We start from the raw sequence: 18,618 nt of genomic DNA on the forward strand, positions 1-18,618 counted from the left end.
CAGCACCAGATCCAATATAGCCTCACCTCTAGTTGGCCTGTCTACATACTGAGTCAAAAAACCTTCCTGCACGCTTTGAACAAAAACTGACCCCTCTAACGAGCTAGAGCTATAACAATTCCAGTCAATATTAGTCAAGTTAAAATCCCCCATAACAATTGCCCTATTACTTTCACTCCTAAGCAGGATTGACTCCGCAATCCTTTCCTCAACCTCTCTAGAACTTTTAGGAGGTCTATAAAAGACTCCCAACAGGGTGACCTCTCCTCTCCTATTTCTAATCTCCGCCCATACTACCTCAACAGATAAGTCCTCATCAAACCTCCTCTCTGACACTGTGATACAATCTCTGACCAATAATGCTACCCCTCCCCCTCTTCTACCTCCTTCCCTACTTCGACTAAAACATTTGAACCCCGGGACCTGCAGCATCCATTCCTGCCCCTGCTCTATCCATGTCTCTGAAATAGCCACAACATCGAAGTCCCAGGTACTGATCCACGCTGCAAGTTCACCCACTTTATTGCGAATACTCCTGGCATTGAAGTATACACATTTCAAACCCTGCTCCACCCCACCTCTGCAATGTAATGGAAGCGGATACGGTCGTGAGTTTTAAGGGGCGTCTTGACAAATACATGAATAGGATGGGAAGAGAGGGATACGGTCCCCGGAAGGGTAGGGGATTTTAGTTCAGTCGGGCAGCATGGTCGGTGCAGGCTTGGAGGGCCGAAGAGCCTGTTCCTGTGCTGTAATTTTCTTTGTTCTTTGATGTGTAGGTTGGGTGGATTGGCCATGCTAAATTGCCCCTTAGTGTCCAAAGATGTACAGGTTAGGTGGATTGGCTATGGCGTTGCATGGGATTGGCCACAATATTGGGAGGCTGAAGTTTGTGAAAGAGCAGAGAGGGAAAGGTTTTGGGAGGGGATTCCAGAGCCTCAGACTCAGACTGAAGGCTCAGCTGCCAATGGTGGAGTGATGGAAATCAGGAGTGTGTAAGAGACCAGAATTGGAGTGGTGCAAAGGGACCCGGCCTTGTGTTGGTCCCCAGTCAAACAATACCTCCATTTTAAAATTCTCACCCGAGTTTTCAAATCCCTGCCCCTCTGTAACCTTCTCTCGCCCCACAACACTCGAACGTCTTCAGCTGCTCAGTATTGTGGCCAATCCCACGCAGCCCCACGGCCAATCCACCCGAACCTGCTCATCTTCAGACCTGGGGAGGAAACCGGAGCACCCGGAGGAAACCCACGCAGACACGGGGAGAACGTGCAGACTCCGCACAGACAGTGACCCGAGGCCGGGAATCGAACCCGCGTCCCTGGCCGCTGTGAGGCAGCAGCGCTAACCATCTGTGCCACCCTCCCTTAGCCAAACAGTCAGCCTGCACAGTGGGAGCCTTGACCATCAAGGCAAGCTCTTTGACTGTGAACACTCAGGCATCTGCCTTTCGGCGGAGTTTCACTGGTTGTGCAGGAAGCCTTGCCGACTGCTGTCCTGAACCCTGGGGCTTCGAGAGTTGAGAGTCTGAGCAATCAGAGGGTGGCAAAATCACTACCCTGGGGTGCGGAGGATGCCAGGATGTGGAGTAAATGTATGGGGGAGGAAGACAGATTTTTAATTAGTTCAAGGGTTATGGAGAACGGGCAGGAACGTGGAGTTTGGGCCGAGGTCAGATCAGCCATGATTGCGTTGAGTAACAGAGCAGGCTCGAGGGGCTGAATGGCCCACTCCTGCTCTTATTAGGTGAATCGTAGCGTTTGCTGCTGACCCTCTGTTGAGATAAACCAAGTCAGTACAGAGCAGAGATTGTACCCATAACCTTCTGACCACCACCACCCCCCACCACCACCACCACCCCACCACCACCTCCACCACACCACCACCACCCCCCCCCCCCCCCTCCTCCCCGGGGGGTGGAGGGAGGAGGAGTGCGAGCAGATTCCTGTGTCCCCGGAGCATTTGCCTGGGCCTCTGGGTTACTGCTCCAGTGACGTTAGCCTGACATCGCATTCTGCCCCCTCTCTGGAGATGTTGAAGGGAGGTAGGCCGTAGTCTCATGGAGATTGCGGCCAAGTTCCCAGGGAGGAGAGGACGGGATAACCTGGGACTGATCCCAGCCAATGAGGTGATGGGAAATACTGGGAATGGCCAGTGAGGTGATGGAGGATACTGGGAATGGCCAGTGAGGTGATGGAGGATACTGGGAATGGCCAGTGAGGTGATGGAGGATATTGGGAATGGCCAGTGAGGTGATGGAGGATACTGGGAATGGCCAGTGAGGTGATGGAGGATACTGGGAATGGCCAGTGAGGTGATGGAGGATACTGGGAATGGCCAGTGAGGTGATGGGGCATACCCCGGAATGAGGTGATTCGCGGGAGTAGCAGCCGCTGGGTTGTCACCTTGCTGGCCAAGCGGGATCTCTGATCGGGGACAGGAGTCCCGGCTGCGGTTCAGGTGTTTGAATTCCTTGCAAGTTCAGCAAGTGAGCAGAAGCTGTGACGTTCCAGTGGGGACACACACACGGCTCTCCCACTCCCCGGGGAGCGCGGCGTGCGGTTCCTGAACCTCGGGTCACACGCAACAACTGGCTTCAGGGTCAAACGTCACAGCCCTGGCGGTGACCCTGACCGGCGTTCCAGTGCCGGTTGTCACGTCTGACTGTACCTTTCTTCGACTGAGACGAGTAGTAGTCTGACACTTCTTTTCAGCCTCTCCCCACACACACACACACACACACACTCTGCCTCCCCAACCCCCCCGTGCACCCACCATCCAGCCAATATAAACAGTCCTGTTTACATAGTTGTAACAGTGGAGTGCAGCCAGGTTATTCTGAATCTGCCGTTCCGTCCAACTCCGCGGCTGTTTCTGTGCAAGAAAGCAGCCCAGTGCTGTAAGCGAGTGTGTTCCAAAGGAGCAGAACTTTGGACGCTGTCCTCGGTGGAGAATAAACTCCTTTTGTTTCATATTCTTGGCACGGGGCCCCCCTCGCGTTCCTCTGCTGCTCCAAATTTCAGCCCGCCTTAATGCAAGAGTTATGACTCCCACGATTATGAAGGCTGTTATGCTGTCTGCCTGGGTGGGCTGCCTACGCATTCCACCGACAAGACGGAAGCGGGAATGGGTCCGACTCGCTGGAGGGAGGCGACACTCAAACTCCGATTCGGCGGAAGCCCTCCACGTCGGCTGTGATCGGGCGTCTGGCATTCTTGCTGCCGAGAAAGAGAGTTAGGAGTTGAGGTCCCACCCAGTGCAGAAATTCCAACCCCAAATCCAGGCCGACGCCCCAGTGACTATTGAGAGAGTGCAGCACTGCCAGAGGTGCCGATAGTCCAGTGGGGTACTAAACCACCACACCTCCCCCTACTCTGCTCCTTGCTGTTAAATTTATAAGATCCCATAAATGAGAGGGTGATGCAATTTTGGTGGATCGAATCAGGATGGGACCTACTCACTAAATGGCAGGGCGTTGGGGAGTGTTATAGAACAAAGAGATCTAGTGGTACATGTTCATAGCTCCTTGAAAGTAGAGTTACAGATGGACAGAGTGGTGAAGAAGGCATTTGGCATGCTTGGTTTCATTGGTCAGAACATTGAATACAGGAGTTGGGACGTCTTGTTGAAGTTGTACAAGACATTGGTGAGGCCACACTTGGAATACTGTGTGCAATTCTGGTCACCCTATTATAGAAAGAATATTATTAAACTAGAAAGAGTGCAGAAAAGATTTACTAGGATGCTACTGGGATTTGATGGTTTGAGTTATAAGGAGAGGCTGGATAGACTGGGACTTTTTTCTCTGGAGCGGAGGAGGCTGAGGGGTGATCTTATAGAGGTCTATAAAATAATGAGGGGCACAGATCAGCGAGTCAATATCTTTTCCCAAAGGTAGGGGAGTCTAAAACTAGAGGGTATAGGTTTAAGGTGAGAGGGGAGAGATACTAAAGGGTCCAGAGGGGCAATTTTTTCACACAGAGGGTGGTGAGTGTCTGGAACAAGCTGCCAGAGGCAGTAGTAGAGGCGGGTACAATTTTGTCTTTTAAAAAGTGTTTAGACAGTTACATGGGTACGATGGGTATAGAGGGATATGGGCCAAACATGGGTAATTGGGACGAGCTTAGTGGTTAAAAAAAGGGCAGCATGGACAAGTTGGGCCGAAGGGCCTGGTTCCATGCTGTAAACCTCTATGGCATTGAGGAGTAGGAGAATTCTCGCCTGTGTCCCGTTCCATACTTATCAGATTACCTGGGCCATTAATGCATGGCTACCAGTGGGATCTTCCTGTGCACGAATTGGCTGCTGCGGTTCCTACGTTACAACAGTGCAAGAACAAAACAATGCAGCACAGGAACAGGCCCTTCGGCCCACCAAGCCTTTACCAACATATGACACCTTTCCAAACTAAAGACCTTTTGTCTCTGACAAAGGGTCATCCAGACTCGAAACGTTGGCTCTATTCTCTCTCCACAGATGCTGTCAGACCCGCCGAGATTTTCCAGCATTTTCGGTTTTTGTTTCAGATTCCAGCATCCGCAGTATTTTGCTTCCACCTTTTGCCTCCACTCAGTCCGTAACCCTCTATTCCCGGCCTATTCATGTATCTGTAAAGGTACCTGTTAAACGTTGCTGTTGTATCTGCTTCTACCGCCTTCTCCGGCAGCGCATTCCAGGCACTTACCACCCTCTGTGTAAAAACAAAACTTGCCCCTCACATCTCCTTTAAACTTTACCCCTTTTACCTGAATCCTATGTCCCCCCCGAGTAATTGACATTTCTACCCTGGGGAAAAAGACTCCCGACTATCCAGGGAGGGTGGCACAGTGGGTTAGCACTGCTGCCTCACCGTGCCAGGGACCTGGGTTCGATTCCCGGCTCGGGGTCACTGTGTGGAGAGTCTGCACGTTCTCCCCGTGTCTACGTGGATTTCCTCCGGGTGCTCCCGGTTTCCTCCCACAGTCCGCAAAGATGCGCGGGTCAGGTTGATTGGCCGTGGTTGATTGCCTCTTAGTGCCAGGGGTGATTAGGCGGGTAAATATGTGGGGCTACGGAGATAGGACCTGGGTGGGATTGTTGTCGGTGTAGGCTCCATGGGCCAAATGGCCTCCTCCTGCACTGTAGGGATTCTATGATGATCTATCCATTCTATACATGCCTCTTCTTAGAATCCCTACAGCACAGAAAGAGGCCATTCGGCCCATCGAGTCTGCACCGACCACAGTCTCCACCCAGGCCCTACCCCCATATCCCTACATATTTACCCACTAATCCCTCTAACCTACGCATCCCAGGACTCTAAGGGCAATTTTTAGCTTGGCCAATCAACCTAACCCGCACATCTTTGGACTGTGGGAGGAAACCGGAGCACCCGGAGGAGACCCACGCAGACACGAGGAGAATGTGCAAACTCCACACAGACAGTGACCCAAGCCGGGAATCGAACCCAGGTCCCTGGAGCTGTGAAGCAGCAATGCTAACCACTGTGCTACCGTGCCGCTCTTATAATATTGTAAACTTTTATCCGGCCGTCCCTGAGCCTCTGACGTTCAAATGCAAACGAAACCAACTCCAATTTCTCCTCATAGCTAATACCCTCCAAACCAGGCAACATCCTGGTAAACCTTTTCTGCACTCTCTCCAAAGCCTCCACGTCCTTCTGGTAATGTGGTGACGTCGAACTGTACGCAGTACTCCAAGGGCCTGTTTCCATGCTGTAAACCTCTATGACTCTCAATGTGGCCTGACTATAGTCCTACACTGCCCGCAAAGTGACTTGTTGTGTGGTTACCCCCGGGTCAGTTTCATTGGTTACAGCACACTGGGGACATCCTGATTTTGAAAGAAATTATAGAAATGCAAGTCTGGTTTTTTTGTTAACACAACCCGGGAGTTCCAAAGGCCAGGCAAGCGATGGTGTTTTATGATTGTGGCTGTATTTCGATTGGAATTCTGTTGAAATATCCACTATTTGTGGCTTTTGTTTTGTGTACCACTAACCCTAAGCTGACGGCGTTTAATTCCGACCTTTGTTTGATTTTTCAGTGTTGTAAAGGAAGAAATCTCCGATGACAATGCAAAGCTGCCCTGTTTCAATGGGAGAGTTGTGTCCTGGGTAAGAAACCTCGATGTGGGGGCATTGATTTGTCTAACTGGGTGTGTGTTGGCGGGGGAGGGTGACGGGGAGAGGGAATTGAAAAGACAGTGTGTACGGCAGGGGTGGGGGGAAGGAAAAGGCAGATGGTGTCAGGATTATCCATTGCCCTTTCACCTCTGGGATCGTTGTTTCACTGCCTCTGCTCAGACCAGATTTCAGGCAATCCATAGGGTTCGGCCCTCCGGCACTAACCATATGAATGACTTGGGTGCAGGGATGGTAGGCACCAGAGCCAACGGCACAGTGGTTAGCACTGCTGCCTCACGGCGCCAGGGACCTGGGTTCGATTCCCGGCCTTGGGTCACTGCCTGTGCGGAGTCTGCACATTCTCCCCATGTCTGCGTGGGTTTCCTCCCCCAGTCCGAAAGACGTGCGGGTTAGAGTGCATTAGCCGAGCTAAATTCTCCCTCAGTGTTACCCGAACAGGCGCCGGAGTGTAGCGACTCAGGGCTTTTCACGGTAACTTCATTGCAGTGTTAATGTCAGCCGACTTGTGTCACTAAATAAAGTTAAACTTATTTGCAGATGACACTAATAAGTTGCGATGACGAAATACGAAATTTACAAAAGTGGTCGGCACCGCTGCCTCACAGCGCCAGGGACCCGGGTTCGATTCCCGGCCTTGGGTCACTGTCTGTGTGGAGTCTGCACGTTCTCCCCGTGGTCTCCGTGGGTTTCCTCCGGGTGCTCCGGTTTCCTCCCAAAGAGTCCGAAAGGCGTGCGGGTTAGAGTGCATTGGCCGTGCTAAATTGCCCCTTACTGTCAGGGGGAATCAGCAGGGTAAAAGCATGGGGTTAAATGGGGATAGGACCTGGGTGGGATTGTTGTCGGTGCAGACTCGATGGGCCGAATGGCCGCCTCCAGAACTGTAGGGATTCTATGATGTGGATCGGTTAAGTGAATGGGGCAAAATTGGGCAGATGGAGTTTATCCTGGATCAGTTTGGGGTGACCCATTTTGGGAGGAAAAGTACAGAAGCAAATTATTATCTAACTGGAGGGAAACTCGGGAGTGCTTCGGTGCAGAGGGATCCGGGAGTCCATGTGCATGAATCTCAGAAAACTAGTATGGAGGTAATAGGGAAGGCAAATGAAATTTTGGCATTTATTGCTCAAGGAATAGAATATAAAAGTAGTGAAGTGTTGCTGCCACTGTACAAAGCATTAGCGAGACTGCACTCAGAATATTGTGCAGGAGTTAGACAGTGGTTAGCACCGCTGCCTCACGGTGCCAGGGACCCGGGTTCAGTGCAGAGGGATCCGGGTGTCCATGTGCATGAATCTCAGAAAACTAGTATGCAGGTAATAGGGAAGGGAAATGAAATTTTGGCATTTATTGCTCAAGGAATAGAAATTGCCCCTTAGTGTCCAAAGATGTGTAGGTTAGGGGATTGGCCATGCTAAATTGCCCCTTAGTGTCCAAAGATGTGCAGGTTAGGTGGATTGGCCATGCTAAATTGCCCCTTAGTGTCCAAAGATGTGCAGGTTAGGTGGATTGGCCGTGCTAAATTGCCCCTTAGTGTCCAAAGATGTGCAGGTCAGGTGGATTGGCCATGCTAAATTGCCCCTTAGTGTCCAAAGATGTGCAGGTTGAGGAGGGATGTAGTGGCATTGGAGGCAGTTCAGGGGAGGTTCACTAGATTGATTCCAGAGATGAGGGGGTTTGTCGTATGAAGAAAGATTGAACAGTTTAGGCCGACACTCTCTGAAGAATGAGGGGAGATCGAATTGAGGTCTACAAGATGATGAAAGGTTATGGATAAAGTAGACATGGAGCGGATGCTTCCTCTTGTGGGACATTCTCAAACGAGAAATCATAGTTTCAGGAGAAGGGGTGGCTGATTTAAAACAGAGGTGGGGAGAAACTACTTCTCTCAAAGGGCTGTGGGATTCACTAGCCCAGAGTGCGGTGGATGTTGGGACGCTGAGTATGTTCAAGGAAGAGCGGCGCAGATTTTTAATTAGTCGGGGTTCGAGGGGCTAGGATGGACGGGTATGGAGATTAGATCAGCCACAATCACATTGAATTGAGGAACAGGGTCGAGGGGCTGAAATGCCCACCCCAGCTCCTGGTTCTCATCATTCTTACGTCACAATAGTTAGCCCAAGAACTAATTTGATGGTGACACAGTGGTTAGCACTGCCTTGCTAAGACCCAGGTTCGATTCCCAGCTTGTCTGTGTGGAGTCTGCACGTTCTCCCCGTGTCTGCCTGGGTTTCCTCCAGCTGCTCCAGTTTCCTCCCACAGTCCGAAAGACGTGCTGGTTAGGGTGCTAAATTGTACCCGAACGGGCGCCGGAGTGTGGCGACGAGGGGATTTTCACAGTAACTTCATTGCGGTGTAATCCTAGTTGTGACACTGATAAATAAACTTCAAACTGATTTATACTTGGCGTCAACAGCACCTTTAGCCAAAAACCCGAGCACAAAATGTGCCTGTAAGCGAGCTATGGGGGATAGGTGCTGCGTGGGATTGTTGTCAGTGCAGACTCGATGGGCAGAATGGCCGCCTCCTGCGCTGTCGGGATTCTATGATTGTAATTGGCGGATGAAGCCATCTTGGATCTAACAGCTCACAGTTAAAAGTAATCTCAGCTCTGTGTCCTCCTCCGTTCGTGGGACAGAGTTGCGAAGGTGGCTGCTGGAACATTGAATGTTAGTCCTGGGCCGTTCACTATATTTCGTAACTGTGCCAGGATCCCTGCCTCGCCCCGTGGTGGTTCAGCTGCTGAAAGGTAGTGGCTGTTAACCTGCACATCTTTGGACACTAAGGGGCAATTTAGCACGGCCAATCCACCTAACCTACACATCTTTGGACACTAAGGGGCAATTTAGCACGGCCAATCCACCTAACCTGCACATCTTTGGACACTAAGGGGCAATTTAGCACGGCCAATCCACCTAACCTGCACATCTTTGGACACTAAGGGGCAATTTAGCAAGGCCAATCCCCTAACCTACACATCTTTGGACACTAAGGGGCAATTTAGCACGGCCAATCCCCCTAACCTGCGCATCTTTGGAGTGTGGGAGGAAACTGGAGCACCCGGAGGAAACCCACACAGACACAGGGAACGTAATTCAGCTGTGATGCAGTCAGATCCTTGGGCGCAAGGGAGGAGCCTACCAACCTCTGGTGAGAGACTTGAGCAGATGTTTTGGGAGGGGGGGGGGGGGGGCGCAGTGGGGAACAGCAGGACGGGAGGGTGTCAGTGTTTACTATTCCGCATCGGTATTCCTTTGAGGCCAAGATGAGACAAAAGAAGATGCAGTGAGTGGGCTGGTTATGCCAACGAGGCCCTCTCTTTGTTAGCTGTCTTGGCAGACTGCCTGTTGTTAGTGGAGGACACGTCAGATTCTTTGCAGGGTTAAGTCAGCTGGGGCCTTTTATTAGTTGTCCTGGCTGAGTGCCTGTGGTTGTTGTTTCCTTCAGGATGCTCATTAAGGAAACAATCGCTGCTCTGATGGGAAACAGCTGTCACAGAATCGAAAGTTTCGATGGTGTTTTGGAGCTGGCGTGCATTGTAGTGGTCGCGTTATTACAGGAAGCCGTTCCATTAGAATCTTATTGTTCGCGGCTTGTTGTGGGATCACTTTCTATCGCGGCGTTAGTTTATTGAACGGCCAAGTTTCTGGACTGTCAGAAGTAGAAGAGGCAGCATTGATCCACGGTGCTTCCCGCAGGCTCAGCCTGGCTGCTGGACCCCGGCACTCACCCCAACCCACCACCACACACACTCGCTCGTGCGCGCACGCACTCCTTCACACGTGCCCGCGTGCACACACCGCCCGTGGCCCCCCAAGATGCGCCGCAGTTGACCCCTCAGCCACAGAGTTGGGACAGAGGGGGTCTCGTGTCTGCGGGCATCAGAAAGTGTACATCCATCATGTGCAGAGTGTTCTAATCCAGGTCAGAAGCTCCAAGGTACTCTGTGGAGTCAGCCTAGACTATATGTTTGGCAATTTGAATTTGGCTAGGGTAAGCGTGCGATGTTTCACTTTAGGTGGATTACAGGGTCAAAGGTAGGGTTCTGAAGACTGTGGAGGAACAGAGAGATCTTGGGGTTCATATCCGCAGATCTCTAAAGGTTGCCACTCAAGTGGATAGAGCTGTGAAGAAGGCCTATAGTGTGTTAGCTTTTATTAACAGGGGGTTGGAGTTTAAGAGCCGTGGGGTTACGCTGCAACTGTACAGGACCTTGGTGAGACCACATTTGGAATATTGTGTGCAGTTCTGGTCACCTCACTATAAGAAGGATGTGGAAGCACTGGAAAGAGTGCAGAGGAGATTTACCAGGATGCTGCCTGGTTTGGAGGGTATGTCTTATGAGGAAAGGTTGAGGGAGCTAGGGCTGTTCTCTCTGGAGCAGAGGAGGCTGAGGGGAGACTTGATAGAGGTTTATAAAATGATGAAGGGGATAGATAGAGTGAACGTTCAAAGACTATTTCCTAGGGTGGATGGAGCTATTACAAGGGGGCATAACTATAGGGTTCGTGGTGGGAGATATAGGAAGGATATCAGAGGTAGGTTCTTTACGCAGAGAGTGGTTGTGGTGTGGAATGGACTGCCTGCTGTGATAGTGGAGTCAGACACTTTAGGAACATTTAAGCGGTTATTGGATAGGCACATGGAGCACACCAGGATGATAGGGAGTGGGATAGCTTGATCTTGGTTTGAGATAAAGCTCGGCACAACATCGTGGGCCGATGGGCCTGTTCTGTGCTGTACTGTTCTATGTTCTATGTTCGAGGTATGTTTGAACGGACCCACTAGGGACCTTTATTCATAGAATCCTATGGTGCAGGAGGAGGCCATTCAGCCCATCAGGTCTGCACCGACCACAATCCCACCCAGGCCCTATCCCCATAATCCCATGCATTTACCCTAGCTAGTCCCCCTGACACTAAGGGGCAATTTAACATGACCAATCCACCTAACCCGTACATCTTTGGAGTGTGGGAGGAAACCCACGCAGACACGGGGGAGAACGTGCAGACTCCGCAGTGACCCAAGGCCGGAATCGAACCCGGGTCCCTGGCGCTGTGAGGCAGCAGCGCTAACCCGCTGTGCCACTGTACCGCCCAAAAATTTGTGAACCAGCTAAGTTTTTCCGACAATCAGCACTGGATCATCTGTAGATTCTTAATTCCAGATATTTTTTATTGAATTCAAATTCCACCGTCTGCCGTGGTGGGATTCGAACCCGGGTCCCCAGAACGTTAGCTGAGTTTCTGGATTAATGGATAATACCACTCGGCCTTCACCTTCCCTTAAAAGTAAAATTTATTTATTGGTCACAAGGCTTACATTAACACTGCAGTGAAGTTACTGTGAAATTCCCCTAGTCGCCACACTCTGGCGCCTGTTTGGATCAATGCACCCTAACCAGCACGCCTTTCAGACTGTGGGAGGAAACCGGAGCACCCGGAGGAAACCCACGCAGACACGGTGGGGAGAACGTGCAGACTCCACACAGACAGTGACCCCAAGCCGGGAATTGAACCCGGGTCCCTGACGCTGTGAGGCAGCAGTGCTAACCCACTGTGCCACCGTGCCACCCCGGGTCCCTGGCACTGAGGCAGCAGTGCTAACCCACTGTGCCACCGTGCCACCCCGGGTCCCTGGCACTGAGGCAGCATTGCTAACCCACTGTGCCACCGTGCCACCCCGGGTCCCTGGCACTGAGGCAGCAGTGCTAACCACTGTGCCACCCCGGGTCCCTGGCACTGAGGCAGCAGTGCTAACCACTGTGCCACCGTGCCACCCCGGGTCCCTGGCACTGAGGCAGCAGTGCTAACCACTGTGCCACCCCGGGTCCCTGGCACTGAGGCAGCAGTGCTAACCACTGTGCCACCCCGGGTCCCTGGCACTGAGGCAGCAGTGCTAACCCACTGTGCCACCGTGCTGCCCACGGTACAAACAAAAACAGAAAATGCTGGAAAATCTCAGCAGGCCCTGACGACATCTGTGGAGAGAGAATAGAGCCAACGTTTCGAGTCTGGATAACCCTTCATCAGAGCTGGAACTCTGAGGAAGGGTCATCCAGACTCGAAACGATGGCTCTATTCTCTCTCCACCGATGTTGTCAGACCTGTTGAGATTTTCCAGCCTTTTCTGTTTTTGTTTCAGATTCCTGCGTCCAATATTTTGCTTTTAGAACATAGAAAAGCTACAGCACTAACAGGCCCTTCGGCCCACAAGTTGCGCCAAACATGTCCCTACCTACTAGGCTTACCTATAACCCTCTATCTCACTAACTTCCATCAACTTATCCAAAAGTCTCTTAAAAGACCCTATCGAGTTTGCCTCCACCACCACTACCGGCAGCCGATTCCACGCACCCACCACCCTCTGAGTGAAAAACTTACCCCTAACATCTCCTCTGTACCTACTCCCCAGCACCCTAAACCTGTGACCTCTCGTGGCAACCATTTCAGCCCTGGGTAAAAGCCTCTGAGAATCCACTCTGTCAATACCCCTCAACATCTTATACACCTCTATCAGGTCACCTCTCATCCTTCGCCTCTCCAAGGAGAAAAGACCTAGCTCTCTCAAAGTTTATTTAAGAATACAGTTGACACGCAGAAAGAAAATTCGCAATAGCTTTTATCACTTACAAACAAGAAAAAAAAACCAATCGTGATATTGTACAAATCTTAACGACTAAATGTTCCAATACAACAAAACCAGCTCCTAAAACATACACCTGCCCCCAGGTTTAGCACAGGAAATACGAACGCTCGCGTGATGCTGGAACTTAGTCCTTTGGTTGGAGAATTGAAACTCTGACTTCCCGGCCTTGTAACTGTCAGCAGACCTCGAGGTGGAGAGAATACCACTGCTGGCTTCTCGCTTTTGGCCAGCAAGAAACGGAGGCAACCCTTGCCTCGAGTTACAGGCGAGCAAACCACCCACAGCAGAGTTTTCACTCGAGAGAGAGAGAGAGAGAGACAAGAAAACTGCTTCCAGCATCAGGGAAAGAGGCACAGAACTACCGTCTTTCAGTCTGGATTCATAGAATCCCCACAGTACAGAAGGAGGCCCATTCGGCCCATCGAGCCTGCACTGACAACAATCCCTCCCAGGCCCTGTCGCCGTAACCCTGTCTATTTACCCTGCTAATCTCCCCAACACTAAAGAGCAATTAAGTCTAGCCAATCCACCTAACCCGCACATGTTTGGACCGTGGGAGGAAACCGGAGCACCCGGAAGAAACCCACGCAGACACGGGGAGACCGCGCAACGTGGATTGCACACAGCTTCTAACACAAGCTGAAAGTGAATCCTTGGATTCCTCTGTGAAGGACCCAACTGACCGCGACCTGTCAGTCAATCTTCCCACAGCAGTTCAAAAAGATGTGGTAAGCTCCCAGAAAGTGCATTAGGCCCAGATTTAAAATGAACAAAACCCCATTTAAACCATTGAAGCAGCCATAAAAGAACTTGTAACCAGGCAGCCGGTGCCACAATGTAAAAGACAAACGGCCGATTTACAAACTGCAGAGAGCATGATTTTAAAAATACATTTCTTAAAGGCACAGTACCGTCTCCATTTTATTGCACTAACCAGTGCAATCCCTTTCCACTAACCAGATTTTAATATATTTTCTCTCCCACTCTCAAAGGCAGGGAGAGGCTTCCATTTTTGACTTCCTGCACCCCTTACGGTGAACCCAGTTGGCAAGTTGTTCAGGCATGGAGACAGCCGAGCCAAATCATAGAATCCCTACAGTGCAGAAGGAGGCCATTCGGCCCATCGAGCCTGCACCGGCCACAATCCCACCCAGACCCTATCCCCATAACTCCACACATTTACCCTGCTGGTCCCCCTGACACTAAGGGGCAATTTAGCATGGCCAATCCCCCTAAGCCGCACATCTTGGGACACCAAGGGGAAATTTAGCATGTCCAATCCACCTAACTTACGCATCTTTGGACAAAGAACAATACAGCACAGGAACAGGCCCTTCGGCCCTCCAAGCCCGCGCTGCTCCCTGGTCCAAACTAAACCATTCTTTTGTATCCCTCCATTCCCACTCCGTTCATGTGGCTATCTAGATAAGTCTTAAACGTTCCCAGTGTGTCCGCCTCCACCACCTTGCCCGGCAGCGCATTCCAGGCCCCCACCACCCTCTGTGTAAAATACGTCCTTCTGATATCCGTGTTAAACCTCCCCCTCTTCACCTTGAACCTATGACTCCTCGTGAACGTCACCACTGACCTGGGAAAAAGCTTCCCACCGTTCACCCTATCTAGGCCTTTCATAATTTTATACACCTCTATTAGGTCACCCCTCATCCTCCGTCTTTCCAGTGAGAACAACCCCAGTTTACCCAATCTCTCCTCGTGACTAAGCCCTTCCATACCAGCCAACATCCTGGTAAACCTCCTCTGCACTCTCTCTAAAGCCTCCACGTCCTTCTGGTAGTGTGGCGACCAGAACTGGGCGCAGTATTCCAAATGCGGCCGAACCAACGTTCCATACAACTGCAACATCAGACCCCAACTTTTATACTCTATACCCCGTCCTATAAAGGCAAGCATGCCATATGCCTTCTTCACTACCTTCTCCACCTGAGACGTCACCTTCAAGGATCTGTGGACTTGCACACCCAGGTCCCTCTGCGTATCTACACCCTTTATGGTTCTGCCATTTATCGTATAGCTCCCCCCCTACGTTAGTTCTACCAAAATGCATCACTTCGCATTTATCTGGATTGAACTTTGGGAACTTCTTTGCCCAAATTTCCAGCCTATCTATATCCTTCTGTAGCCTCTGACAATGTTCCTCACTATCTGCAAGTCCAGCCATTTTCGTGTCGTCCGCAAACTTACCGATCACCCCAGTTACACCTTCCAGATCGTTTATATAAATCACAAACAGCAGAGGTCCCAATACAGAGCCCTGCGGACACTAAGGAGCAATTTAGCACGGCCAATCCACCTAACCTACACATCTTTCAGACTGTGGGAGGAGACCGGAGCACCCGGAGGAAACCCAGGCAGACACGGGGAGAACGTGCAGACTCCACACAGACAGTGACCCAAGCCGGGAATCGAACCTGGGTCCCTCCCACTGTGAGGCAGCAGTGCTAACCCACTGTGCCAACGTGCGGCCCATCTGAACCTTCATGTCCGTACGCAAGCTTTATTCAGCGTTAGAGGTGTGGAGTTCGTTCCCGGATAGTATTCAGCCTTGCTGACTTTGTCCCCCTTCACTGGCCCAGCAGTGTTTCCAATTGTAACCAAGGTTGTATGGTTTGAGATCAGTTAATCAGAGTACTCTTGTGGGGAGTCGATGGCCTTGTATTATCACCAGACTATTAATCCAGAAACTCAGCTAATGTTCTGGGGGACCCGGGTTCGAATCCCCGCCACGGCAGATGGTGGAATTTGAATTCAATAAAAAAAAATCTGGAATTAAGAATCTACTGATGACCCATTGTCGGAAAAACCCATCTGGTTCCCTTTAGGGAAGGAAATCTGCCGTCCTTACCCGGTCTGGCCTACATGTGACTCCAGAGCCACAGCAATGTGGTTGACTCTTAATTGCCCTCCAGGGGCAACTAGGGATGGGCAATAAATGCCCATCAACCAGCGATGCCCATGTCCCACGAATGAATAAGTTCACCCAGCTCCCCCTCTGAGCTGAGAGTCTGACGACGGGCAGAGTTTTCCTGTGCAGTTCTTTAGGAGATGTACAAGGCAGATTTTTACACAGAGGGTGCCTGGAACTCGTTGCCGGGGGAGGGAGTGGAAGCGGATACGATGGTGAGTTCTAAGGGATGTCTGGACGAGTACATGAATAGGATGGGAATAGAGGGATATGGTCCCCGGAAGGGTAGAGGGTTTTAGTTCAGTCGGGGCAGCATGGTCGGTGCGGGCTTGGAGGGCCGAAGGGCCTGTTCCTGTGCTGTAATTTTCTTTGTTCTATGTTTAGTCAGAAAGCTGCCACACCGAATGATCGTAATCTTTGGTTGATTGTTGTTTGAACCAATCCCTCTTGCCTTCCTGCCCACATACGTCGTTTTACGCTTTTATCATTCTTGATTTTTTTCCCCCACGCCCCCCCTCATAGTTGGTGTCCGCCGAAAGTACGCAGTCGGAACCGGCGCCCCACCCGGTTAGCAGCGTGGCAGATGTGCCCCCGCCGATAGAACGAACGGGTGGGATTGGCGACTCAAGGCCTCCATCCTTCCAGTGAGTAATGTCATCAGTTTGTCAAGCGATGCCGCTGAGGTATAGGTTCCTCGTGTTTAACCTGGCGGGAGGGAGGAGAGACTCTGTTAGAATATTTGTCATTTATATTAATGATTTGAATGAGAATTTAGGAGGCACGGTTAGTCAGTTTGCAGATGACACCAAGATTGGTGGTATAGTGCACAGTGAAGAAGGTTATCTCCAATTGCAACGGGATCTTGATCAATTGGGCCAGTGGGCTGACGAATGGCAGATGGAGTTTAATTTAGACAAATGCGAGGTGATGCATTTTGGTAGATTGAACCAGGGCAGGACTTACTCAGTTAATGGTAGGGCGTTGGGGAGAGTTGCAGAACAGAGAGATCTAGGGGTACAGGTTCATAGCTCCTTGAAAGTGGAGTCACAGGTGGACAGAGTGGTGAAGAAGGCATTCGGCATGCTTGGTTTCATTGATCAGAACATTGAATACAGGAGTTGGGGCGTCTTGTTGAAGTTGTACAAGACATTGGTAAGGCCACACTTGGAATACTGTGTGCAATTCTGGTCACCCTATTATAGAAAGGATATTATTAAACTAGAAAGAGTGCAGAAAAGATTTACCAGGATGCTACTGGGATTTGATGGTTTGAGTTATAAGGAGAGGCTGGGTAGACTGGGACTTTTTTCTCTGGAGCGTAGGAGGCTGAGGGGTGATCTTATAGAGGTCTATAAAATAATGAGGGGCATAGATCAGCTAGATAGTCAATATCTTTTCCCAAAGGTAGGGGAGTCTAAAACTAGAGGGTATAGGTTTAAGGTGAGAGGGGAGAGATACTAAAGGGTCCAGAGGGGCAATTTTTTCACACAGAGGGTGGTGAGTGTCTGGAACAAGCTGCCAGAGGCAGTAGTAGAGGCGGGTACAATTTTGTCTTTTAAAAAGCATTTAGACAGTTACATGGGTACGATGGGTATAGAGGGATATGGGCCAAATGCGGGCAATTGGGACCAGCTTAGGGGCGGCATGGACAAGTTGGGCTGAAGGGCCTGTTTCCATGCTGTAAACCTCTATGACCCTATATGATGTATCTTTGTGACTGAGGAGTGATGCTTAAAAAGAGAGCATAGCTGGGTGGAGGGATACAGGAGGAGACCCTGTTCATTCTTGAAAGCCCGAACTGACTCGTGGAACAGCGGCCCGCGCTGCTGCCTTGTTTTGCAGTTTCTGTTTTGGCTACAGTTAGAACAGAGAAAATTACAGCACGGGAACAGACCCTTCGGCCCTCCAAGCCTGCACCGACCATGCTGCCCGACTGAACTAAAACCCCCTACCCTTCTGGGGACCGTATCCCTCCTTTCCCATCCTATTCATGTATTTATCAAGATGCCCCTTAAAACTCACTATCGTATCCGCTCCCACTACCTTCCCCGGGCAGCGAGTTCCAGGCACCCATCACCCTCTGTGTAAAAAAACTTGCCTCGTACATCTCCTTTAAACCTTGCCCCTCACACCTTAAACCTGTGCCCCCGAGTAATTGACTCTTCCACCCTGGGGAAAAAGCTTCTGACTATCCACTCTGCCCATGCCCCTCATAATCTTGTAGACTTCTATCAGGTCGCCCCCCCCAACCTCTGTCATTCCAGTGAGAACAAACCAAGTTTCTCCAACCTCTCCTCATAGCTAATGCCTTCCATACCAGGCAACATCCTGGTAAATCTTTTCTGTACCCTCTCCAAAGCCTCCACATCCTTCTGGTAGTGTGGCGACCAGAATTGAACCCTATATTCCAAGTGCGGCCTAACTAAGGTTGTATAAAGCTACAACATGACTTGCCAATTTTTAAACTCAATGCCCCGGCCGATGAAGGCAAGCATGCCGTATGCCTTCTTGACTACCTTCTCCACCTGCATTGCCACTTTCAGTGACCTGTGTACCTGTACACCCAGATCCCTCTGCCTATCAGTACTCTTCAGGGTTCTGCCATTTACTGTATATTTCCCATCTGTACTAGACCTTTCAAAATGCATTACCTCAAATTTGTAAAGTTCTGTGTCTTGTTCTCGTGGGGCTTTCCCTGAAATGCTTTTCCTACTTCTCGCAGTGCCAACGTGACCGGGAGCCGGGAGAATTTGGACAATGAGACGGAGACGGAATCGGTGGTAATTTCACGGAGAGAGAAGCCTCGGCGGCGAGAGAGTATGGAGCACGGTGAGAGCAAGGGGCGGGGGCTGAACCTCGAGGGAATGTTGTAACCAAGCTCGGCGGCGAGAGAGTATGGAGCACG

General features: G+C 50.8%; 1 protein-coding gene across 1 annotated transcript in view; it reads left to right on the plus strand.

Annotated features, from left to right (window-relative positions):
- The first annotated feature begins 2,059 nt into the window (after positions 1–2,059).
- Positions 2,060–18,618, plus strand: part of LOC144488434 (segment polarity protein dishevelled homolog DVL-2-like) — a 50,341-nt gene continuing 33,782 nt past the window's right edge. Inside the window, exons 1-4 of the mRNA XM_078206506.1 lie at positions 2,060–2,154; positions 6,046–6,115; positions 16,236–16,357; positions 18,436–18,542. Coding sequence (XP_078062632.1) covers positions 2,060–2,154; positions 6,046–6,115; positions 16,236–16,357; positions 18,436–18,542 — 394 coding nt within the window. The remainder of the gene's footprint in view (positions 2,155–6,045; positions 6,116–16,235; positions 16,358–18,435; positions 18,543–18,618) is intronic.

Source organism: Mustelus asterias, unplaced genomic scaffold (genome assembly GCF_964213995.1).
Source record: "Mustelus asterias unplaced genomic scaffold, sMusAst1.hap1.1 HAP1_SCAFFOLD_1562, whole genome shotgun sequence".
NCBI classification, from domain to species: domain Eukaryota; kingdom Metazoa; phylum Chordata; class Chondrichthyes; order Carcharhiniformes; family Triakidae; genus Mustelus; species Mustelus asterias.